Genomic DNA, 22,394 nt, shown 5'->3' with positions numbered 1-22,394 from the left:
TTTGCAAAAAACATTGGTGGAGACAAATATCAGGCTTGATCCTGCAAGGTGCATAACCACTTACATTCTTAGCTGTATCAGAGTCAGGGTGCTCAGCAATTGGCAGAATCAACCCTACTGATGTAGGAAATAAGAGATTTAAGTAAAGCAGAAATGTAATGTAGTTGGTTCAAGACTTCCGCTTTGACCAAGAGGCTATGTCAGTTCTTGTCCATGACTAGCTGTGTTGGCCATAACTAAGGCTGTGTTTTAGTCATGGGTATTTTTAGTAAAGGTCACGGACAGCTCATGAACAGTAAACAAAAATTCATAGCCTGTGACCTGTCCCTGACTTTTTTTACTAAAAATACGTGTGACTAAAACTTGGGCGGGAGCCTGCCTAGGGCCCCCACAGGTGCTGGGGGAGGGCGGCCCAGGTGCTGGGGGTGGGAGGGTGGCAGCATGCGGCCTGGGACCCCCCGCTGGTGCTGGCGGGGGAGGGGCAGGGGAATTGGTGAGGCCAGCACACTCCCTACCTGCCTCCACGCCTCCCCCGTTCAGCAGCAGACTCAGTTTGGGTGTGGGAGGAGGACAGGGGGTTGGGGCATGGGATGGGGTGAGGCGGGCTCTGGGCAACACTTACCTGGCTGAGGGGCTCCCCAGAAGTGGTGACATCCCCCTCGCTCAGCTCCGTTCTAAGCGGAGGCACGGCCAGGCAGTTCTATGCACTGCCTCTGCCTGCATGCACCCCACCACCACCACCCAGCAGCTCCCATTGGCCGCAGTTCCCGGCCAATGTGAGCTGCGAAGCCAGCGTTCTGGGCGGAGGCAGCGTGCAGAGCTGCCTGGCCAGGCCTCCGCCTAGCAGCTGAGCGAGGTGGATGTCGCTGTTTCCAGGGAGCCCCCCAGGTAAGCGCCGCCCAGAGCCGGCCTCACCCATCCCGTATCCCAACTCCCGCACCCAAATTCTGCTGCTGCGGGCATGGTGGCCTGAGACTACCCTGAGCCAGGCGCACTGACCACTGCAGAAGTCACAGAATCCATGACCTCTGTGACAAACACGCAGCCTTAGTCATAACAAATACTGAGAGTACAACTGAATCTTACTTGAAGAAAAAATTTATCTGTAAAAATAAACTCTCTCCCAGTGAGAACTACAGGCCCTATTTGGTCCTCACACAGTCCAACATCTGTTCTGTTGATGCTTCTGGAACTTGTGCCTTTTGAGGGTAGAATTGGGCCCCCTATGTTCAAATAGTTTAATGACTTTAACTGTACATCTTCAGAAAAGACTAGGCTGATAATTATGATGATCCTACCAATTTCTTCTTTTTGTTAATAGCAGTGTAGGATATTTGTCACGCCTGTGGATCTTTATGGCAGCAAGTGGAACCATGCCAAGTGCTTAATGACTTTTGCATTAGCCTGCATATATTACACATCAATTACATAATTAATCATGGTGACTTGCTTTGAGATATGCTCAACAAAGGGCAGTCTGTCTACCACTTTTTACAGCTGTTGTTCGTATTTTTAAGGAACATGGAAGTTTTTCAGTTCATAACTGAATACCTTTTATTGGCTTCCGCTGGCGGGCCATGAGATAGTTTGTTTACATTGACCGTCCGCAGGCACGTGCTTGCGGTTGATCAATATAAATTAACTAACTGTCTCGCAGGCGGCAGGTTGTCCACCAATGAACTAGAGCCTGTTAAATATTTGACTTCTTTTTTGATAGTCAAGATGTCTAAACGCATATGTGTTTTACCAGTACATCTTCAAATAAAATAAAAACTTGCCAGGGCAGAACATATGATAAAATGAATTTGATTATTTAAAAATATTTGTTATGTGGTGGGACTTACAGGAGCTTTTAATTGCTTTTTGTTGAGAGGTAGATAAAATAACTGAGACATAGTTCAGAAGCTATACTCAGAAAATATCTTTATTTAAAAAATTGTATTTCTTTTATAGAAGCTCTGCTAGGTGTATATAAATATGTAGCATCTCTTTTCTTGTTCTGTGGTTTCCATTTTTTCTATAGTTATTGCCACTTTTCTTTTCCTCCTTCGCCTTCCACCCATTCCTGTGTGTGCTACTTGGCATTCTCCTCTCAGCCCAAAAGACAATGATCCCAGTCCCTTCCGGATCAAGTGTTGTTTCATGGATTAGACAATGCAGAAGTGAATGGCAGTTAACCAACCCTTCTCTCCACTCTCTTCATCAGGAGGCCTTCTTTATCAGCTCATGCTCCTAATAAGCTTGGGCTTCCACCTAGCAATACAAAGGACTTCGATCATGCTACTAGGCCAATTCGTAGCTGATTGCTAAGAAGAGTAGTTTCAGTTAAATGTGTAGTTAGATGCATAATGGTATCTTCATGAGCTGGAATTTTTACCTTAGCAGGTGATAAGATTCACTTGGGTGTTAGAATTGATTATAAAATATTGTTTTAGAAAATATATCCTTGTACTCAAATGCATGAAGTGATATTGTTTTTTGCAGAAGACAGGCTCCTGTTGCTGCTGTGTTTGCTGGAAGTCCACAGCTAATGGGTATGATTAAGCTGTGTACTGGATGGATGGTGACAAGTCTACCTTTATATAATGATGTTGATCTTCTACAAAGAAATGAGAACGTGAGTATCTGATTCCAAAAATGTATTGTGGTATCAGTGATTCATTCTTCATTCGTTATGTGGAAAATATGTTGAGGTGCTTGATATGTGTAGGAGCATTGAAAATTATACATGCCAAAGAAGATAAGTGAAGACCTGATGGTCTTGTGGAGTTGGAGTTCCAACATGGGATCCAAGTTCAGGTCTCCATGTCCCTTGTTTCCCAGACCACCTGGGGTGAGGAATTTTTATTACTTATTTATGCTAGTGCCCACCATGTGATAGGTGCTTTATACACATTAAAGAACAATGGAGTTTATATTTTAAGGATAGACAAGTACCCAAAGGTTGGGGAAGGGTAACAATAATAGATTATATACATCTATACATAGGGGGCCCAATTCTACCCTCAAAGGCACAAGTTCCGGAAGCATCAACAGAACAGATGTTGGACTGTGAGGGCCAAATAGGGCCTGTAATTCTCACTGGGAGAGAGTTTATTTTTACAGATAAATTTTTTCTTCAAGTAAGATTCAGTTGTACTCTCGGTATTTGTTATGACTAAGGCTGCGAGTTTGTCACAGATTCCGTGACTTCTGCGGTGGCCAGTGCGCCTGGCTCAGGGTAGTCTCATGTATATCATTCATACAGCATGATTCACCATAAGCAACATGGCAGAAGTGGGTTTTAAGAGGGACATGATGGGAGAGTTGTGCACTTGCTGATGAGCTCAGGGAGGTTTTGCCATGCATAGAAGACTTTGTGGAAGAAGGCACAAAGTGATTGTATGAGAAGGATTGTATGGCAAATGGGTGAACAAGGCTGGGAACACTGATTGAAGGGCATCGGTGGCCAATGTGAAGTATGACAAAATAAGGTAAGTAAAGAGGGACAGAGTTTTATATAGCTGTGAAGGTGGTGTCAGAAACCTTAAGTTCGACATAAGAGTGGCTGGAGAACAAGAAGAGAGATTGAAAAAGCCATTTAATTTTACATGGTTTTACATTTAATTTTACATGGTTTTAATTCGTAGTAAATATTTTCTAATCTACAGGTTTATCAGATCTATTCAAAAAGGTCTGCCGAGGATATTTATAAGATACTCACATCCTACAAAGCCACCTACCTAATTATAGAGGATTCAATTTGCAATGAGGTTGGACCTGTGAAAGGATGTAGGATTAAAGACTTACTGGATATTGCTAATGGCCATGTAAGTAGCACCTGGAAAAAGTCAAATGTTTGAATGGATAAAGTAATTGGTTAAATTTAAAGAAAAACTAAATTAAATTGTCACAGGAATACTTGTTTTGCCAGTTACAGTTGGCGTGCAGTCTGGAATTGATAAATATCTTAGTGAATGTTAAGCTTTTGTTTTGAGAACTCCCTTCTTTTTGAATGTTTTGAAACATATGATCTTTCCCCCAGGTTGTTCCTTAACCCTGCTGAGTAATCCCTTCTGATATGTTGGCACCTAACTGTTGCTTCCCCATCAGTCATTAAATATCTAAGCCTATACAATTGATTTTTATATCTAAAATAACTAGCAAAGTTTACGAAAGAGGTTCTGTAGGGTATGTCCTCTTAGGCTTATCTTGACTATGATATAAGGTGTATTTTTAAAACCCTAGTGCAGACAGAGCAAAGTTGTATTGTAACGCATTAGCTTGGTCACCTCTACCAGCTAACATATTACAAAAAACTTATTCTATCTACACTAGATTTTTAAAATATGGTAGTTACAACATTTTAGGTAAACAAGCCCTTAGATACCTCTGTGCAATATGAGCACCAAAGAGGGAATTAAGATCTGCTTAGACTTCTTCATACTGGATTCTGCTTTTTGCCTTTTCCAGGTTGAGTAACTCTTGCTTATTCTGTTGGTAGGGCTTGGTTTTGGTTTATTTTGTGATAGGGTTGGAATTAGTGGCTATTCATGTTTTCAGTTTCAGTGAGAAGTCTTTCCAAAAAGTGAGTCTTGCAACTTGCTTGGAAAAGGATCAGGCTTTGACTCAGAAGATACAAATGCATTGATCACTGTGTGTGCATCTTTGAGAGGAAAGGACATAGTTTACTGACAAGTTGGCAGTGAAAGCAAGCATTTCTTGCCACTCTTGCTGCCCGGGTGTCCAAGCTTTGCAATTAATCCAGTAAGACTGAGACTTCATACTACTTTGAACAAAGAGAGAAGTTAGCATCACTGGCATTTTGAAGTATATTACTTCAGTCTCACAGGTTTCAGTTTAAGCCAGACACACTTCATCTTGGTACTAATCACTAAGAGATCTTTGTAACTGTTAATTCTGTTTGTTGAGAAGAAGGAAGGAAGCTGAGTGTCATGCACTCATTGATGCCAGCCGTGCGCATGGCATCTCATCAAGTGATTTCCTAGAAAGACTGAAGAGGAGGCAGAGACTAAATTGGTCTCTCTCGAATTCTGCATGTGAGAACTGTCAGAGATGAGGACAATTGCCTACTACAGCTCTCTGGGTCTATTTAGAGAAATGATTAAAACCCATCGTATTGCTTCCCCATTCACTTCAGCTAAGTCTTACAAATGTGTGAACAACACCGTGTGATTAACTGCCAGAGGCTGCAGAAAGGCTGATTGTATAAGGAATGAATGGTGTGGAGAAAGTGAATAGAGAAGTGTTATTTAACGCTTAACATGGTACAAGGGGTCACCCAATAAAATTAATAGGCAGCAGGTTTGAAAACAAATATAAAGAATTACTTTGCACAACACATAGTCAGCCTGTAGATCTCATGGTGAAAGGATGTTTTGAAGACCAAAGGTATAACTGGGTTTGAAAAAGAATTAGATAAGGTCATAGAGAATAAGTCTATCGACGGCCATTAGCCAACATGATCAGGGATGCAATCCCATGCTCTGGATGTCCCTAAATCTCTGACTGCCAGAAACTGGGCCTAGACTACCAGGGATGGATCACTCACAATTTTCAAAAAGAGAGAGAGGGTAATATGTGGCAACTATTGAGGCATTGCCCTCCTCTCCAATGCTGGGAAGATTCTTGCTAGAATTGTACTGAATCCCTGCTCCCTCTTGCAGAGGAAGTACTTCTAAAAATCCCAATATGGCTTCAGACCATCATGAGCACCACCAACATGATTTTCGCAGCCAGGCAGATCCAGAAAAAATATCAAGAACAACACAAGGAGCTGTATGTGGCCTTTATCAATCTGACCAAAGCCTTCAACTCTATTAACCATGATGCTCTGTGGAAAATCATGTCAAAGTTTGGCTGCCCAAGCAAATTTATCACCATTCTGAAACTCCTCCATGACCATATGACTGCCTCCATGGTATGCAGTGGCTCTGCCTCTGAGCCCTGTGTTATCCAAACTGACATAAAACAAGGTTGTGAACTGGCACCCACCCTTTTCTCCATTTTCTTAGCAACTATGAAAACATTAACCCAGTAACATCTACCACAAGGCATTGACATTCAATGTGAGACCGATGGCAACCTCTTCAACCTTTATTGTCTCCATGACAGAACTAAACTAATATCAGCAACAATAACCAAACTCCAATATTCAGAGGATTATGTGTAGTTTCACACTCAAAGGAGGATCTACAAACAGCCCTTAATTGCTCCTCTGAAGCTTACAAAAGCCTAGGGCTTACTCTGAACATCAGCAAAACAAAAGTTCTTTACCAGCCAGTTCCTGGTCAATCATCAGACCCAGCAATGAAGATCTACATTGACATAGAAGAAATGGAAAAGGTAGAACAGTTTGTTTATCTTTGCAGCCCTCTCTCTCTTAGAGAGCAGACACAGAGGTCAAGATTCAGCACAGAATCCGCTGTGTCAGCCTTGCCTTTGGCAGACTGTTTCGCCGGGTGTTCAACAATCACGACATCAGAACACGCACAAGATTTTTATTTTGTGGTAATCCTAACTCTCTTCTATGGCTGTGAAACGTGCATGAATTATAGAAAACGCCTGAAAAACCTGAAACACCAGCACCAGCCCTTTTCTTCGGAAGATCCTCAACATAAAGTGGAAGGATTGCTGCACTAATGTCAGTGTCCTCACAGAGGCCCAATATCTTCAGCATTGAAGCCCTGATTATCCAGGACCAGCTGAGGTGGAGTGGGCATTGCCAAAATAATTGCTGTACGCCCAACTTACCAAAGGAGAAAGGAAATGGGGAGGCCAAAAGAAACTCGTTAGTCATCCTCAAGATGATGTGGCATTGACACCACACACTGTGAGGCAGTAGCCCAGGATAGGAATAACTTACAAAGATTTGGCCATAAAGGAACATCCATTTTTGAGGAAAGTCACCTTGCCCTGATTGCAGAAAAGAAAGGACAGATGACTGTCATGCAGCAATTGTGGCCCAACCCTGACTTCCAACACTATCTGCAATGTCTGCTAACGAGCTTGCGGCTCAAGGATTGGATACCAAAGGACCCATAACAAATAAAACCTGTGAAAGAGATCATCCTTGACCTTGAGAGATTGACTGTTACTCAATTATTGCCCTGTTCTGTTCATTCCCTCAGAAGCATCTGGCACTGGCTGCTCTCAGAAGACAGGATACTGGGCTAGATGAACCATTGATTGGACCAAGTATGGCCATTCTTATTTTTTGAGCTACTCAGACATTTCAAATTCATTCTCCCCAACACTTATAGTTTTATCTGTTGTTCTAATCCTTTCCTTCTCTATCGGTGACAAATTAACTGTCCTCCCTGTCTCCCAGGTTTCATATTCTGGGGTCATCTTTGATTTTTCTCTCATCATTTCCCACTTCTCCTCTCTTTTGCTAAGTCTTGTTCTTCATTTTTAATATCATCAAAATCCTTCCTTTCCTTCACTGTAAAACCACTGTCCGTGCCTTTGTCATTTTTTGCCTTGATTGATGTGCATTTCCCCTCTGCTCCTGCAGAAACACAACTGCTGCAATCTGTTTCCTATCCTAGCACTGGCGTCGGGCTACCATGTTGTTCCTTTTTGAATCTCTTTATTTGCTTCCTCGCTTACTTCATCAGATGCAAGCTCCTTACCCTCACCTTCAAGTTTCTATGTGATCTTGCCCCCATCTTCATCTCCGTTTCCATTTTTCTTACTTCCTGTCTGGCTCCCTACATCCTACCTAATCCTTTCCCCTAATTGTTCTTTCTTCTCTTCTGGCTCTCAGGCCATGTCTACAGCTACAGTGTTGCAGCACCATAGTATAGGTGCTTCTTACAGCAATGGGGAAAGGGCTTTTCCATCAGTGTAGGTAATCCACCTCCCCAAGCAGCGGTAGCTAGGTTGGCAAAATAATTATTCTGTTAACCTAATTGTGTCTACCCCAGTGTTTAGGTTGGCTTGATTTTTAACTATAGACCAGATTTCAGCTGCACACCTTTACCATCTGCTTGTTAACAACCCTCCTGTGTTCATCTGTCAAGCACCTTTTCTTTTTTCAAATCTTTTCGTAAATCCCATTTCTTCAGCAGTCCTTTTGCAGGACCTTCTTATCAATAATTTCCACATCTTCCCTTATCTGAACTGTTATCCGACATCTTGTCATGTATTCACTTTTTTTTTATTCCTTGACTATAAACTCTTGATGGTCAGGAATGCAAATACATGAAGTAATAAAACGACTCAATGATTTCTTGACCAGGTGGCCAAAGAACAAGCAGGGTTGTTTGAGTTATGGTACATTTGTGAGCAAGAATGCAAAAAAATCATAGAATTGTGCAAAATGAAGAATCCAACATTTATCAGTGGCCCTGTTAAACTTTTTAGATTGTTTTTAAATTGTCTGAGGTGGTAGGTTCAGGTTTGATTTACCTAATCCAGGTCTGTCTATTGCAAGCAAGAAGAGGAAGGGGAACTTCTCTGCAGAGTTGTACTTTTTATTTCCCTTTACCTTACCCCCCTTAAATTCTCTGACCCATTGTATATTTACAGGTCTACATTATGCTGGAGACTAAGTTTAAACATTTTATGCAGAAGAAAACTATTTGAAATGGCTTGATTGGCCAACGTAATAGGAATAAATCATGCTAGAACCATGTTTTTAAAAAGTTGATAGCCTATTCTCATAGCTAATGAGTATACAAGTATGGCTCAAAGTTTTCTGTTTAAGTAATATTTAAAAACTATTGATAGTTTCGGTCTCCGGCCTGGTTTACACTACACAGTTAGGTCAATGTAAGCTGCCTTCATCAACCTAGCTGTGGAAGTGTATTCATTTAAATTTGACTCCCACTGACATACGTACCTCTACACCAGTAACACCACCTCTCTGAGAAGCGTAGAGTCATAGTCGGTGTAATTAGGTCAACGCAGTGTCAGCGTAGACACTGCGTTGCTTACACTGACTGTTTCTGGCTTCCAGGAGCTATCCTACAATGCCCCACACTGACAATATAATCAATGCAGGTGTTCCTGGTGAGGACGCACACCTCCAACACAAGGTGCCAAGTGTGTGCACACAAGCAATTTTAATAACTGCTGTGACTGTGTGCTGACATAAGTTAAGTTGACATAATTTTGTAGTGTAGACATGGGCTTAGTCAACAGTTATGTCTAATTAACTTTGTCGATAACTTGAGAGTGAGGGGTTCACTTCTCTTATCACCAAATTAACAGGAAAGACAGCGGGTCTCTGTAACTCTTTGCTCAGTATTAGTCTGTGCTATAGATGTGTGTATTAAACAGGGCTGGCTAGATGGTTTAAGGAATGGATAATGAGATGTGAAGCCTTTTGCCTTTAGGCTGACTGGTTTGAATCAACTTCATGGCTGTGGTAATTGACACCCATGTTTTCAGTCTCTGCAAGGGGGTCAATGAGTTAATTGGTCTTGGAAAGTGAATTTCTTTCTGATCCCCAGAATTGCTCCCTGCAGGTCTGATTTAAAGTTGGTTGACAGGATGATGTGGATAACTTTGCATTGCGCTGCTCATGCTTTCTACTTCTATCTTGTAGAGGATTTTTGTTTTCAGAGCTATTAATCTAGCACTGGCATTAATCAATTCACAAGCATTAAGTTTAAAAAAAAAAAGTATAAGGGAAAATATTTTCAGCCATTTATATTTGTGTTATCTCTATTGGAATTGTATAATATAGAAATGAAAGATTAATTATATGCTCTGTGATGAGATTTCTCTTAACAAATTTCTTCTCCTCTGATAGGTGGTTTGTGATGAAGGTGACAGTTATGCCTACTCTAAATATGGGCGATTTTGTCACGAGATCAAAATGAACTATTCTCCATATGTGAATTATTTTACTCGGGTATACTGGAACAGATCCTACTTTGTGTATAAAATCAACACTGTGATATCCTTCCAATCTTGAAAAATCATGGAGACTTCTTTTTGAAGATTGACCATGTATGGAATTAATAGGAGTTCCTATTTTAAAAGTGGCTTTTTTACAGATCAGAGTGGGAGCATGCAGAATGCTTATTCTGTTAGTTTACCAAACTGGAACTCTGGACTACAGCTCAACAAGCAAAAGTACCACCCTCTAAGGAGATGTGAGCACTAGTCAATTTTACAGTCTACAAAGTGTGACCATCTTCCATAATTCTTACATTTGTCTTTCCAGTTTTTCCCATTTTGAATCATCCTAATTTTCATGGAAATAAAATGTCTAACTTAAATATTACAACAAATAATTAAATAACTTTTAGATGGACCTACTTTGGAAAATACAGAAAAATTACATTCAGACATTTGGGGATGATTTAAATTCAAGTTGTTATACAGCTTTCATTTTCTAGCATTTGAAACCATCAGAGTACCCCAAGTAAGAGTCCATGCAAATAGTTTGATTTTCTGTTAACAGGACTGTCTCTAACTATGTGCATTACTATCTCACACACTCACTCACTCAAACATTTTCTGGGTGTAGGTGTAGCATTTTTGTATGAGCCAGATCCTGAAGATTTTATTTAGGGAAAACACCCATAAATTTGACTTCAATGCACGGACAAAGGGGTCCACCTACATGGACGAGTTGGCAGGATCAGGATTTTAGTTTGGACTGAGCAGGTCTTTGGGATTTGTCCACATTAGATAATAATATATACTTATTCATTTTAATAGTTATTATGTAGTTAGTCTTGGTAAAATATTGCCACAATTTTATTTAAAACCCCCACATACAACGAAGTCATGTTAAAACAGTTGATAACTATTTTTTAAATATCTGCATATAATGAATTAAGAGTATACTGTCATGGTATTTTTTCAAAATTTTTGAAAATATTTTGTCCCCTCACTTTACTCCTTTCCCACACCACTCTAGTCAGTTTTCTTAATGAATTCTTCATTTATACAGTTTATTTTGTTGCAACTTGCTGTGCTTCTGCTATAATGGATGTTTGTTTGCCTCCTATTTTTGGCCTGACCTTGGGGTCCTTAAACAAAACACCGCAAAAGTAATGGACATCTTGCCTGAGGACTGCAAAATCATTCCCGCTGTGTCTGCTAGAAAAATGTAAATCCAAAGAATTCAACTTCTATGAAGTGAGCATATACAGCAAGCATATGGTGCAGGTGTATACTTACCATTTCCTCTGCACATACGTTTATTTATTGTTATACTAACAGTGCTGCATTATCAAACAACTCTGGAGTGATCTTTTTTTCAAAATGCTTTATTGTTGCAAATGTCGTCATATCTGTAGTCCAGTTTTCATTTCTAGATGTGCTAATTTTTGAGACCTGAAAACCTTGACAATGTTTTAAATTATCCACTTTATTTGAAACCATGGCTCAGATAAATCCATTAAACAAAATAATAATGGGCTCAGTGATCTGAAGGAAAAATAGTTTTTAGTATAATTGAGTGACAGGGTATAGTAAGTAGCCTTATATGAGATGTAGCTTTGATACATCCATTGTATTAAGAATGGGTGTGGGTGTTTGTGTGTATTATATATGTCTACTCACAATGTGCACTCTTTGTGTGTTTATACACAAGTGCATATGTGTATCTGCACTGAACATTTTTCAGGCTTTTCAGTCACTACAGTAAACTAATGCATTATCTTCAGCTACTGCAAGCTGTGGGAACCTTTTAGTGGTCTTTTCTGTCTGTGATAGAATGAATGTAGATGTATTTAATATTTTGAAATAATTCTAGAACTCCAGATGCGGTTGGAGTTCATTATGATTGACCGACTGTCAGGGATTTCATACTTGTGTCTCATTCCTAGTAAACGCATGAGCCTAAATATTAATGAATTCCATTTCATAATAGCAATAAGGCATTCCAGGTAGTGAATTTCAGGGTGACTGTTGCACTCCTTGGTGGCTGAAGTCACTTAGCCAATGGCCTCATGCCTTGTAACAGCATTCAATGTGCAATATTTTAATTACCCTGCAATAGCCTGCCTATTGTGTTTTACTGCAGTGCTGTGTGTGTATAGTACTGAGTAGTACATAGCTGTATTTTTCTATACATATGTATTCTATGTGTAGTATTCACACTAACGGCCGTTCTACACATATGAAAATAAATCCCAGCTGTAGCACGTTGACCTTCATATATTTGAATAGACATGTTAGCTCTTGTTTGAACCGTGATATTATAATGGTATGTGTTATCATTCTTTTTAAGTAGTGATGCTACTTCTGTTGATTCTGCTTTAGGAGAATCAAAATTAGGAGGATTTTTAATGTGTATCACAGCAGCATTGGGTTATCAGGCTAAAGAAAATAGAAAAAAATCTCTTGTAACTGTGGGAAAATGTAGCTGTTGTAATCCCTGTTAAAAGGCAAAAATATTTAAAAAATTAACCTAAAAATCAAAACTTTGGTTTGAACATCCAATCCAGTTGCTGACCTGCTTATGAAGTAGCCAAAAAAGTGTCATCTACTAAAAGTCTATTCTATTTCCCACTTTTTATGTAGAACACAGGTTCTATGGTGTTCCTGGGAAGGACTAAATAGGGCTTTTCATACAAGTAAGCTGCAGTTATGCCCTAACTTGCTTTCCAGCATAGGTCACTAGCATTACAAGCCTACTAAATGAATAAAAACTCATAGTTGTCGGGGTGGGAGAACATACTGAAAAATCACATCTGTTTTACTGTAGAAATTGCAATCCATTTGAAATATGTGCCTTGAAAGCTTTATTAAACAAACAAAATCTTTCAACTTGTGTTTATTTTTGTGAAGATTTTTAATCCATTTCCTCTGCATTTATATAGTTTCAATTGTATCTTATTTTCAGCAGGAAAAGATCCTAGCAAGCTCCTCGAAAGGTGCTGTTGCGGTGAATGGCACAGCTAGCGTCTGTGCCAGCCATTTTGTTCACAACCTTTGACTCCATTAGCTCAGAAAGAGTGATAAATTTACATAGCAAGTTGTTGTTTTTGTTCTGGCTTACTTCCTCCTTCCCCCTGTGAGCCATCAATGAACAAAAATATTATCTGAAAAGGTTATAGAAGGTTATGGAAGATTGAGCAACAAAATACTCCTAACCTTTCACCTTTAGATCTCTGGTTTCAGATCACAAGTGAAATGAGAGTGGTGATCTCAGCCTAGTCCCTAAAACATACTTTATCCAGACTGAGTCTAAACTACCACATAATTTGACACAATTTTGCATGATTGTCTAGAAGAAATATAGGACTAGATTAGCACAGGTGATAAAGGTCATGATTAAGATGCTTTGTCCAAACCATGCAACATTCTCATTAATTATTTAATACATTGAAAGAGCACTTTCACTTCCTCCAAAATAATTTTTTTTTTTTTAGCTGACAGCTGCCATGCTTAGGAAACAAAAACTAGTGTTACAAAGAACAAGTGTTTAATGGACATTTTAGGTTTTTCCAGTTACTCACATTGTTGCATATTAAAATATAAATAAGACCAAATCTAGCTTGTCTTACTCATGTAATTAGTGTTCAGTCAAATATCCCTTTGGCTTCACAGGAATAAAAACTTCAAGATTAGGTCCTAGATTTGTAAATTTTCAGTGAACCGCATGTTGATTACCGATGTTAACTTTATACAATCCCTGTATTTTGACCAAAACCGATGCATGTGCAGATGCATTTAGAGAGTTCTTCTATCCTGCAATCATGTTTTGGAGACTTTAAATGTGTAGTTATTATTATTACTAATGGCAGTTAAACTGCTAAATGCCCTGTATTGATATGAAAATAGATTCCAAAGTACATTGGAATAAGGATGTAGCAAAAATTGATCTTATTTCAATTGGCTTGGCAGGATTGGATTATTGTGATGGATAATGTAAATATTTAAGCATTTTTATTTTTAATCTCGTGAAATGTTCACAATTGTGAGAAATTATTGGTGGGTCAGACAATTATTTACTGACAGATTTTAAGATTCAAAAAGTTAAATCTTGTTTTAACAATTAAAATTGTCAAAATCAGATATCAAAATGTTCACTGAATACCCTTAATCAAACTAAGTTCTTAGGTAGCATTTTTCTTTCTTTGCCTATCTGTAAGTTTTTTCAATTATGGATGGAAATTTTTTTTGTTTTGTGTGTGTACAGTGAAGTCAATGTTTACCTACATTTACTGATAAAAATCTAATCCTTCCAAGCCTAAATACTGTACAGGCAATAGTTCACTGAAATAATACCTCATTTTTAATCTAATTGTGTGTTGAATATTCTTAATATTGAATTTTAGTAAGGTAGTGGAAGCTAAAGGAACATGCAGTGCATGTTTATATAGTAACCATCTTTATGTTATCAGTGCAGCCAAATATGTTTAAAGACTTTTCTGAATTGTTTAGTACCTTAATTGCTGTTCAAATGTGTTACTAGAACTGGTGATATTTTAGACATCAGTACAATTAAATGCATGTATGATTCTGCTTTTGAAAGTGAGATTATAAAGGTTTTTTATTTGATGGGAAAAGTGGTGCATGCAGTGTATTATATAAAATTTTAACATTGTACTTTGAGTACAGAAACATCTTGCTGGCAATGCTTTGTTTTTTCATGTTGACACTTATTGGTGGTGCATGTGGCATAATTGACATATCTAATCATGTGCAAGTATTTAATGACAAATCTAAAAGAAATTGTACTGTCTCTTCTGGGACAGATTGCTCTCAATACAGTTGGTATACTGTAACTATTCTCCTATGACAGATGTTTCATCTTTGCAAAAGACTAAATGCTAAAACTGATGCATATGGATCACTTGAGACAAACTTCTTACCTTTGCTTTTGAGACCTCAAATATTCTTTCATAAGGAAAGTAAAGTAGTTTTATTTTATGGAAAAGTAACCTGCTTGTTCCTTTATAGTAATAAAATTGTTTTTGTACTTTTTGCTTACACAATAACTTTCAAGTTAGTTAAAAGATTATGTAAAGTTCTTCAAATATTTCTGTCTTTTGGTGCAGAATAATAATCACAAATCACTTCAGCAATATTCAACCTATTAAAGCTGGATCCATGCATCACAGTGACTATGACTAGCTGTTGAGAAACCTATTGGTATAAAGTAGACCAGCAAAATAAAAGATGTTTCATGTCAAATGATGAGGTGGGAGGAAAAAAAATCTAATTTTCTAGTTAAACACACTTTTTTTTCAGGGATAAATAAAACTGGAAGGGAATCACTAAACAAACTCAAATACTTAACAATAAAATTTTGCATCAACTAATATACTTACCCTCTTGTGCATGTGTTATGTACAAGTAAGCATTAATAGAGTAGATTCTTGCTATTATGTTTATATGGTGCTGCTAGTACAATTAAGGTTTTCAACTCAGATTGTGGTTTGTAGCAGTTTACTGCATGGTTATGTGAAATTTGGAAATGACTTCATTTTTATCTGGGATTTTTACAGTTGTTGGAAACATTTGATGGGAAATTGTCAGAAAAAGTTGATACAGTATGATATATACTAAAAATTGTAGTAAATTGGAGTTGCTTGGATCCTTGAAGCCCAATTCTTAACAATACTATGTCTTAATAATTAGTTCCTCAAATTTTCCTTTTAAGATTAGACTTATTTCCTGCATAGTTTTAAATACATATTACTGGTTTCAGAGTAGCAGCCGTGTTAGTCTGTATTCGCAAAAAGAAAAGGAGTACTTGTGGCACCTTAGAGACTAACAAATTTATTAGAGCATAAGCTTTCGTGAGCTACAGCTCACTTCATCCAATGAAGTGAGCTGTAGCTCACGAAAGCTTATGCTCTAATAAATTTGTTAGTCTCTAAGGTGCCACAAGTACTCCTTTTCTTTATACATATTACTGAATATCTTAGAATATCCAAGGACATTAATGACTTTTTTCAAGCAGCATAACAAAATGAGCTTGCTTTAGCTGTTATGAGAATCAAGTCTATTGTAACCTTAAAGTTTGTCTGTATACATATACACTTTTATTTAAGACTAAGGCCCTGACTTACTCAGTTTGCTGATTGACTGTGATTTAAAGCAAAATATAGCATTCTGGTACATCGGTTTAAGACCCTTTGGACAAATCTGAGTGTCAAGTAAAAGCACCAATCAAGTTTGGCATTATTGCAGCTTCTTCCCTTCAGGACTTTGTCTCCCAGATTCTCTAGTTCTCGTTTGCCTCACTATCTGAAGCATACTGAAAATAAATTAGATACTAAGGTGCCTATTACCTTTCTAATAGATAAAACTAAGTTTCTCAGTAGGATTTGAAAGACAGACTTAAAAAGATTACACCTATAGAATGCTACTTAAATGCACAGCTGGTACCCCAATGTGTTCCTTTGGCCACAGGACTCTAAACTGTTGAATGAGATGGTCTTGAGGGCTCCTATTGTTCCCAGGCATTTGATCTCAAGATCAGCCAGTAGCTCTCAGAAAGCTATGGAAGACATAGGAACTCCTGCTCAGTACAATAACTGAACATGTTCAGTCTCTTCAGTTAAGTCTTAACATCCCACAATGCAGGAAGGTGTAATCTCTTAACTAAAACTTTTGTAGCGAGTAGGTACATATAAATTCAACCTTAAGCTAGTCTCCATTCTGAAGATGAGCAGACTGACTGCTGCTAAAGAATGTAGACATAGTCACAGTGAGAGCGTGAATAAAAAACCATGGGGACAGCGTAAGACCTGCAATAGAGGTCTTCCTACAGGATTAGGAGCAGACAGATACCGGACACTGTGTTGGTGTACAATACTCTAAATGCTCTTTAGTGATTAAGAAAGAAACCTTACTCACTCCACATTCACACCGCAGACATACTATACCAGAGTCCAAAAGTCAGAATCGTCCAGATGGCCAGTCAAGATTCCTTCCAATCAAAAGATGCGTGGAGCCAGTGAAAACCACATCTATATCCACATGGGACTCTGGATCAATAAGCAACTCAGATTTGCAGAAATCACAGGCAACCATTTATAGTCCATTCTGTTGTGTCATTGGTTCTTTGCCTGATTTTATTAGGTCTTCTACCCACACAATTCCAAAGAGACAATCCTGGGCAGGCTGCCATGATCCAAGGCATGCCATTTCCTTCAATTCTTATACAATTGTATATCAGTCCAGCTGGTGTGGTTTCCTTTTCTGCTAATTTTCCGTATATTTCTCAGAAAATAAGATTGTTTTTACACAAATAGTTCTTGCTTCGGTTACCAATTTGCAATGCAGGTATTCATGTCAAGCACATGTCATTCATACCAGGCCTCAATGACCTACAACATATTACATGAATATATGAATCTCAATATATATCTTCTGACATTCCCCTCTCTTGATATATGATTAATGCTATTAATTATTGTATCACTTTATAATTTTACAAGCAATTTCATTTTATACATCACTTACTCCAAAACTTGTTGCTTTCTTATTCAGCAGTATAAACAGTATAAATAAGGTTAACAAAATCATTAATGTAAATATGACAATAGGATGTAGCATTAAATTTAGAAGAGCTGTGACACTAGGACGATCCTTTAAAAATATTCTAATGAGAATTGCCAATTCTATTTGCCATCCTTCTCCATTAATAATTTTTGGCAACACCCAGGCCTTTGCTGCGTTTCTTTGCTTCCCTGTGTTGTGTAACAGCATTCTGCCTTTCCACTCTTCCCTCAGAGTGGCTTTATTCCTATTAAACTCCATATATTTCTTCCATCTTGCAATTCACTGATTCCATATATAGGATCTTTGAACCATTCAAAAGGCCATTGCCCATTACTTAACAGATTAACCATTCTCTCTATGTATTGTATCCCATAAGTTTGCATCTGTATGCATCATATTACTAGTACAGTTTCATTGTCAATCTCAGACACGCTGGATAGATTTAAATGTAGAGAAGTTTTCAAGGCTTGGGCTTCTTTCAGTTAGAGTTCCACACTTCTTATTCCTTGTTCCAATAATGCACCAAAATCCTGTCATGTGTCTGTATAGCCCCTGAAATCTTACCCAAAACTGATGTTTTCCCTTCTAATGTCTCAATATTAAATGAGTTTAAAGCTCCAGAACCAATACTACCTATGATATATTCCTATACCTCTTATTTCCTATAATTCCATCTCCCCATTGTTGTTGCCATGCTTGTAATAGAGGCATACACTCTGGATGTTGTGCACTTATGTTTACTTTCTCTCCTTCCATCCAGATTGTTTGATCCACAATAGTTGGGGCTTTGATATCTTCTCCCCTCCTATATGGATGCTCGTCTGCCATGATTCTTGGTGCAATCTGTTAATCAGATACCAGTAAACAAAACATAAAAAAAAATCCCTGAAAATATATTCCCCATTTAATTTTCCTAAAATAACTCAATCTTCTCATTATGGAAGGATTTGCCATTACATCATATTCCCATAATTTAAGGGCATTGACTCATTCCATCCCTCATGAGTATTACCCAATACTTGTTCTTTAGTCACATCTTGGGTGACTACATCAAATCCCAAACTCCAAAAGGTACAGTTCAGAGTACTCTTACTCAGATTTTTCTCATCGTAACTAAATCTAAACATTAGGTGACCGTTCCCCCACCTTAGTATGTACAAATATCTCCATTGCTCTTCCAAATCTTTGGGCTTTAGATATTCCCATGTCACATTTTTGCCGTCTTCCCTCCTTATTTCAAATTTTACCTCAAAAGGTTTTTTCTTTACAGCTTGTTTTGTTTGGTCCTGTTTTTCCCATTATATCCCACAAATAGTTGAATGTATTATTCCCTTTGATCCATACCTCCATCCTAGAGGTGCTTCCATATGTATAATCTATGTACCCCTAAATTTCCTCAAATATTCAAAAAACATAAAAGCCAAAACATATTTTCACCCTTTTTGAATTATGAGGATCCTCAATATTGAAGCCATGGCCATTATTCCATAGGAATAATGCCCGATGCTTCTGGCCGTATTATTAAAAATACTTAGATTAACCTCTTCTATTTTCACTCAAGTTCTGGTATTTTTTTTCTTCCTAAAATATCACACACACACACATCACACTAAACACAAAATGTAAAACAACCATAAGAAATAAACCAATTACAAAAATTGTAGCACCATATCCACACTCCAAATCCAAGGTCCGTACAGGATAATCTCCAGTGCAATTGGGCATTCCTTTCCCTCTGTAAGATAAACTAAAAGCAAAAGAAAGGAACATTTATTTAATCTTTAGGTCATAACTAAATGTAATGTGTGGACACACTTTCCCTTTTCCCCCTTGTTAATCTGCACTGCAGTAGATGAAATTTTATTCATGATGGAAAATTATCCAATCCATTTAGACTCTAGGACATGATTTTCTCAATGTTAATTTCAAATACATTACTCTCTGTCATGAGCCACACAAGAATCCACAGTCTCTTCCTTTTTCAGTGGCATCAGTCAGTTTAAATTCCATTTTCTTAAATTCTATCGGTTACTCCCTTACACACTGGGTAACTGATGCCTCTTCTTCTTCTGGGTACAATAAAGGGCTCTGCAATCTCATAGGCCTTCTGTGATGCTCTGTACTTCAGGAGAACACCCTGAACCCCCATGTTAATCCATATCATGTGTTTGTGTGGTATCCAATGTAAAGTTTGTCATGGTGGGTGTCTTCAGAAGGCTCATGATGCACTGAGCATTGCTGTAGTTATAGTAATGTTATAGGTTGTAATTTCATATATATAGTTATGAGGCTGAAAATGCGTCCTCATGGCTTAAAACAAGCCCAGGAAAAACTCTTCAGAGCAAAGAGGCAATTCACATACCATCAGGGCATGAATGGGACAAACCCAGCCCAGCCTCACAGAAACAAAGGTCACTGGCAACAAAGGATCTGTTGGACTCTCGAGTGAGCCCCCCCCCTTCCCTTGGTCAGTCAGGGACTACGATGAGGTAATGCTTACCTGACTCTGAAGGGGTTGGGTGGCAAAGCCAAGAGGGAAGAAAGGACATGATAAAAGGAAGAGACGTTTGCCATGCTCTCTCTTCCACCTCCATGTAGAGACGCCACCAACAAGCGACTGAAGTGCTGATCAAAGGGGAGAGCCTGGCTGAAGGGCAACCAATGAGCCTATGGTGAGAAGCATCTAAATTTGTAAGGGTTAAGATCAGCTTAGAATGCATTTTGCTTTTATTTCATTTGACCAAATCTGACTTCTTGTGCTTTAACTTAATCACTTAAAATCTCTTTTGTAGTTTAATAAATTTGTTTGCTCTACCTGAAGCAGTGAGTTTGGTTTGAAGCAGGTCAGAGACTCCCCTTGGGATAACAAGCCTGGTACGCATCAATTTCTTTAAGTTGACGAACTCCATATAAGCTGGCAGCATCCAGTGTGCATAACTGGATACTGCAAGATGGAGGTTCCTAGGATTGTGTCTGGGACTGGAGATATTGACTAGTGTGATTTGGTTGCACAATCCAAGCAGCGGTTGGCCAAAAGTGCTCATTCACGTAGTTAGGAGCAGCTTACATGCCAGAGGCATGAACATCCTGGGAGTAGAGGTTCTCACAGCAGAGTAAGGCTGGCTCCCAGGAGTGGCCTAGCAGATCACTGGTCCAGATAACACCAGGGGAACGTCACACCTTCCAAAGAGAATTTGATAAGGCTGGTAGCCAGTACCCAATTGATCATTACTTCAGATTTGCTGCCAACACCATTGGCAATCAATCATCCCAATTTTTGCCACTTTCTTGCACTACTATGCATAGAGCTTGTTTAATAGTTTGATTCATCCTTTCTACTGTCCCCGACGATTGAGGAGGATAAGGGATATGTTGTTGCTTTATTCCTAAAGCAATTAATAAACTTAACTACCCCTCCAACAAAATGTGGCCCATTATCTGAATCAATTACTTTTGGAGTTCCATATCTACTAAATCAGGGGTGGCCAACCTGTGACACTGGAGCCACATGCGGCTCTTCAGAAGTTAATATGTGGCTCCTTGTATAGGCACCGACTCTGGGGCTGGAGCTACAGGTGCCAACTTTCCAATGTGCTGTGGGGAGTTCACTGCTCAACCCCTGGCTCGGCCACAGGCCCTGCCCCCACTCCACCCATTCCTGCCCCCTCCCTTGAGCCTGCTATGCCTTCGCTCTTCCCACTCCCCCTCTGAGCCTCCTGCATGCCACAAAACAGCTCATTGGGAGGTGCTCATCAGTGGGGCTGCCAGTGGGCAGGAGGTGCTGGGAGCGGGGGGAGTTCATTGGGGGCTGCTGACGTATTACTGTGGCTCCTTGGCAACGTACATTGGTAAATTCTGGCTCCTTCTCAGGCTCAGGTTGGCCACCCCTGTACTAAACACTACTTCCCACAACTTTTTGGCAGTGGTCTCTGCAGTATGATTTCTGGTGGGAATCGCCTCCACCCATCAAAAAAAGGAATCTACTATCACTAATAAATACTGATTCCCCTTTGGGTCTTAGGCAATCAATATAATCAACCTTTATTCTACTCCATGGCCCCACAATTCTTTGATGCAACAAGGGTCCTGAATTCAGTGGTCTATTCCCATCTGCTGCATACCTTATGCAGTTTTTAAACAAAGTTTTCTACATTCTCTGGCACCTTAGACCATATTCCAATTCATTTTACCTTAAAGAGAATATTCTCTATTCCTTGATGGGCCATAGGGTGACACAGGTTAATAATCTCTTCTCTTTGAAGTTTGTCAGGTACCCACCTTACCTCTCCTGTTTTCTTATTCACCGCATAGCCACCTTGTATATTCCAATTTCCCCATCTTTCCTCTGGTTTAACCTCCTGTTTTATGGCTTGAGCTCTAGTAACTACCATAACTCTTAAAGGTTCCTTTGCTGCTAATTTATCTAAAGCATCTGCTTTATCATGCCACTATTTTTCATTCCCTTCTCGCTTTTGATGACCTTTAATATGTCTTAATCTTAATTTTCCTGTGTGTTTTTTCAACCATAGATAGATTTCCAGTGCTCCTTTGGACCAATTTTTCCCTTCAGCTGTTTCCCAAGGATTCTTTTTCCAAATCCCAATCTAGTAGAACAGTCCTTGTACCATAAAAGTCTGAATCCATAGAGACAAAGACAGTCTGCAACATTATTTTTCCATTTAAGCAGATCACTAAGGGCTCTGATTTCTGCACCCTGAGCTGAAGTCACTCTCATACACAAACAGTTCCAATACTTCTTGACTTTAAGTTCTTAGGGGAAGGGATAGCTCAATGGTTTGAGCATTGGCCTGCTTAAACCCAGAGTTGTGAGTTCAATCCTTGAGGGAGCCATTTAGGGATCTGGGGCAAAAATTGGGAATTGGTCCTGCTTTGAGCAGGGGGTTGAACTAGATGACCTCAAGAGGTCCCTTCAAATCCAGATATTCTTTGCTTCTTACTTCAGTTGC

General features: G+C 39.0%; 1 protein-coding gene and 1 long non-coding RNA gene across 8 annotated transcripts in view; one reads left to right on the top strand and one right to left on the bottom strand.

Annotated features, from left to right (window-relative positions):
* Positions 1–14,906, top strand: part of DPY19L4 (dpy-19 like 4) — a 45,243-nt gene extending 30,337 nt beyond the window's left edge. For 5 of the 7 annotated variants that reach the window (XM_038391222.2, XM_038391221.2, XM_043507598.1 and 2 more), the window contains 3 exons: positions 2,485–2,617; positions 3,651–3,809; positions 9,761–14,906. In XM_038391222.2, coding sequence (XP_038247150.1) covers positions 2,485–2,617; positions 3,651–3,809; positions 9,761–9,925 — 457 coding nt within the window. In that variant the 3' untranslated portion in view covers positions 9,926–14,906. The remainder of the gene's footprint in view (positions 1–2,484; positions 2,618–3,650; positions 3,810–9,760) is intronic. The other 2 variants (XR_006278716.1, XM_043507601.1) reach the window with 2 other exon arrangements.
* Positions 14,907–16,966: 2,060 nt separating this feature from the next.
* On the bottom strand, positions 16,967–19,176 carry LOC122458629. Its single transcript, XR_006278717.1, has 2 exons — positions 19,081–19,176; positions 16,967–18,270 (listed from the first exon to the last, which is right to left on the bottom strand). It is a non-coding gene; the product is annotated as an uncharacterized LOC122458629 (long non-coding RNA).
* Between the last annotated feature and the right edge of the window lie 3,218 nt (positions 19,177–22,394).

The sequence above is a fragment of the Dermochelys coriacea genome, chromosome 2 (genome assembly GCF_009764565.3).
Source record: "Dermochelys coriacea isolate rDerCor1 chromosome 2, rDerCor1.pri.v4, whole genome shotgun sequence".
NCBI lineage: Eukaryota > Metazoa > Chordata > Testudines > Dermochelyidae > Dermochelys > Dermochelys coriacea.
This window is presented reverse-complemented; position numbering and strand designations above follow the sequence as displayed.